We start from the raw sequence: 4,027 nt of genomic DNA on the forward strand, positions 1-4,027 counted from the left end.
ATTCTTTCGAAACAAATTTTTTCTTACACATTACGAAGCCCACAAAATCCAACAAAAATGCATAGCCCAATTTTTGTATTGGATACAATTGTCAGGTCCGCTTTAGCATTGGCTTACCAAAATGACAATATCCAATGCAAGGACACACAACATGTCATTAAATTGATCTGCCAAGCACGTCCAAAAAAAAAAAATGATCTGCCAAGGTTATGGGTTCCACCGGTTAAAGGAGCACCCTGCACCATTTCTATTAGAGTTTACATCAACAACTTAACACAAAATCTACAACGTTTAAATTCTTTAATGTATATCTGAATAGCTTTGCACACTGATATAGCGCTATGCCAGTAAAGTGGCCTGTAATACGTGAAAACTTTCCCAGAAGATGTGTCATTTGAATCTATCTAAATTTGCGACTTGTTAATGAGAATTTATAATAGTACCATATTTATTAACCAAACTAATTAATAGTCTAAGGTTACCTAAACAATTGAGATACAATCTACCATCAGGAGGACACACTAAAGTACTAAACACATGAATTATTTAAAGTTATTTAAACAATTACTGAAATATTATTATGGAGGAACTTGAATTAAAAAAAAAAAAAACTTTATTTATCTGGTGCTCTAAAATCACATATTAAGTTTATAAATTAAAAAAGTTTTTATTGAAAATATAAAAAATTTAAATTTTTAATATATTTATTTTATATTTATTAAATAAAAATATTTAAAAATTTTTATTAATGATAAACTTATCATCTATCCTTAAAACACATATTAACTAATTTTTTTTAAAAAAAGGGCCAATTCTCTTGTGTCTTTTAAAATCATGTTGAAATTATGAAATCTGGCTTGTACAATGGTTAAATACGGGCCTGGCTAACACAGACTTTGAGCTTCAGTAGGCCCAAGTACTGAAATCAGTTTTGTCTGCAAGCCCAGAATACTGCAATTTCCCAATGCAAGGGGTAGCCACCAATGTTGAAAATAATTACTTGCCGCCTTCGTTGTTTGGGGCCGCAGAGAGAGAATGAAGTCACCACTCAAAGTCAATACAAACTCAAATCATCAATCTCTTCTTTAGTTAATTTTCTTTCACAACACAAAAAATCTAAACTTGAAGCTTCAAGATAAGCATGGCTGAAAATAAGCAACCAACAGACTTGAACGGAGCCTACTATGGCCCCGCCATCCCCCCGGCGGAACGAAGAAGAAGCAGCTGCTGCTGCCTCTTCAGCGTCATCTGGAAGCTTCTACTTGTGCTCATCATTCTCGCTGTGATCGCAGGCTTTGTATTCTGGGTGGTTGTTCAACCGCGCATATTCAAGTTTTACGTGAACGAGTCTCTGGAATTGAAGGCCTAATTATGCATTCAAGCTTCGATAATAATTAGGATCATATCGACCGCTAATCGCCTCTGTTTACTTTCTTCTTCGATTAGGCACCATGCCAACCTGTGTTAATTAAACTGCGAGCTGCACCAAAACAACAGTCCGAGTCTCCCATCCTCCTTAAAAAAGAAAAAAAAGTAGTATAATAAAGTGAATATTTTATAATTATTTTTGTGTAAAAATATTTTATTTTAATTATTAAATGATAAATTATAAAATTTAATTTTAATATATTATAAAAATATTATTTTTATTTTTAATATAACTAAATAAATAAGTTCCACTTTTAAATAAAAAATATTTATAAAAAGATGTTTTTAATATAACTCATTCAATTCATTCACCTGGCGTGAAATTTTCTTCTAGAGTTGGTTCGTGGCGATTTCGGGAGAGATAGAAGAAGATATTGAGAAAAGTCATTCAATTCAACGATGCTACATCGAAACATGCACCCAGTCAATTCAATCCACTCTTGATCCATTCCATTGATACACAACCGCGTTAATCCCTTCTACAATTCTACTATATATACTCATTATTATTCTCATCTATCTACCTCATCGTGCTTCTAACATTCATTCAATCACACTTGTTCATTTCTATTTAATTTCTATCTCTTAATTAATTAAGCATGGCTGATAATAAGCAACCAAACTTGAACGGAGCCTACTACGGACCAGCCATTCCACCGGCTGAGCCGCCTCGGCGCTACCGCCCTGACCGAAGCAGAAGAAGCTGCTTCTGCTGCCTATTCAGCGTCTTCTGGAAGATTCTTCTTGCGCTCATCGTGCTGGTCGTGATAGCAGGAGTCATATTCTACCTGGTGGTTCAGCCTCGCATATTCAAGTTCTACGTCAACGACGCAGAAATAACGCAATTCGATTACAACACCAACACCACCCAACTCCGCTACAACATGGTGCTCAACTTCACCGCCCACAACCCCAACAAGAAACTCGGCATCTACTACGATCAAGTGCTGGCCAAAGCCTTCTACGAGGACACCGACTTCGCCTCCGCCAACGTCATCACTTTCATGAACTCCTTCAGGCAAGACAAGAAGGGAACCAACCCTATGAGCGGTGTTTTCTCAGGTCAACAATTGATTTTCCTCGATTATAGCCAGTACACGCAGATCACTGATGATAAGAACCGTAGGAGTTTTGACATCTACGTCAAGCTCTACTTTCATATCAGGTTCAGGCTTGGGGATCTCATTTCTGGCACCTACAAGCCCAGAGTCAAGTGTGATCTCAAGGTTCCATTCATCAATGGCACCAATGCTTTCACCGTCTTTACGCCCACCAAGTGCGATATTGATTTCTGATTCTCACCTTCACAATTTCTTGTTATTTTATTCATTCTTTATTTGTTATTTCACTGTCTTTGTATAATAATGTGAATCTATATGCCTCATTCCATTTAATAAAGTATGTTTTCATGGTGCAAAACTGCAAATCGATCGCTTAAATCTCTGTCTTCTACTCTTCTTCATCTTTTATTCCTTTCTTTGTGGGTTTGAGGATTTATCTGTTAATTTAAATGAATATGAATTTTGTTGTATACTTATCAATTGCGGCTAAGAGTGGACTAGCCTATAAGAAGAGAATATGTGGTGATACAATGAGTTGAAGACATATTTAGAACATTCAAACTTTTGTCCAATTGGATACAAGAAAGGTAACCATACCACTATGCTAGAATGCTTTTTATTATTATAGAGATAAATTATAATATATATATATAATAATTCTTTTATTTTATTTATATTCAATTTATTTTAATTTTAAAGTCACTTATTTTAAAATTAATTATATTTTATTTAACTATAAATTTTATTAAATATATACAAATTAAAAAGATAAACAAAAAAATTATTAATCACAATTCATTTTTTTTATTATATGATATTTATTAATATTATTTTTTTAATAAATACTTGTAGTATATAATAATAGGTAAATGCTCACATGCAGTTGTCTTTATAAGAAGTTAATAGTTGAAAAATTTTAAATGATATTTAGTCAAACTTGTTAAATCATCTAACGATTCTTAAATATCAACTTCACATGAAAATAACTGTATGTGAGTTTTCACCTATAATAATATAATAATACAATAAATATAAACTAATTAATAAAGTATTAAAATTTAAAAATGATAATTATTTTTATAAAAACAAAATAAAAGTACTTATAATAAAAAAATAATTAAATTTTATATAATTATTTAATTATACCGAGTTAATCGGTTCGACCAGTAACTCACCAATTGAACCAATAACCGAGTGACCTAGTAGTCTTACACCGGTGCGGTTCTGACGTCCATTAGACTGGTGTGGAGCGCAATAATTTGCATGAGTTTAAATATCATCTAAAATTTTTCAACTATTAACTTCATATGAAGACAACTGTATGTGAGCCTTTATCTATTATTATATATTACAAGTATTCATTGAAAAAATAATATTAATAGATATCATATAATCATAAAAAAAATAAATTGTGATTAATAAATTTTTTTTGTTTATTTTTTTAATTTGTATATATTTAATAAAATTTATAGTTAAATAAAATATAATTAATTTTAAAATGAGTGACTTTAAAATTAAAATAAATTGAATATAAATAA

General features: G+C 31.5%; 1 protein-coding gene across 1 annotated transcript; it reads left to right on the forward strand.

The window, feature by feature from the left end:
• LOC112784861 (NDR1/HIN1-like protein 10) lies at positions 1-2,854 on the forward strand. Its single transcript, XM_025828195.3, has one exon. It carries the CDS (start codon positions 2,028-2,030, stop codon positions 2,721-2,723), a length of 696 nt encoding a protein of 231 aa, XP_025683980.1. The 5' UTR covers positions 1-2,027; the 3' UTR covers positions 2,724-2,854.
• The last annotated feature ends 1,173 nt before the right edge of the window (positions 2,855-4,027 follow it).

Source organism: Arachis hypogaea, chromosome 20 (genome assembly GCF_003086295.3).
Source record: "Arachis hypogaea cultivar Tifrunner chromosome 20, arahy.Tifrunner.gnm2.J5K5, whole genome shotgun sequence".
Classification (NCBI taxonomy): domain Eukaryota; kingdom Viridiplantae; phylum Streptophyta; class Magnoliopsida; order Fabales; family Fabaceae; genus Arachis; species Arachis hypogaea.

Excerpts from the sequence above, each read along its gene's own strand:
- LOC112784861 (XM_025828195.3), top strand. The coding sequence starts at position 2,028 with ATGGCTGATAATAAGCAACCAAACTTGAACGGAGCCTACTACGGACCA.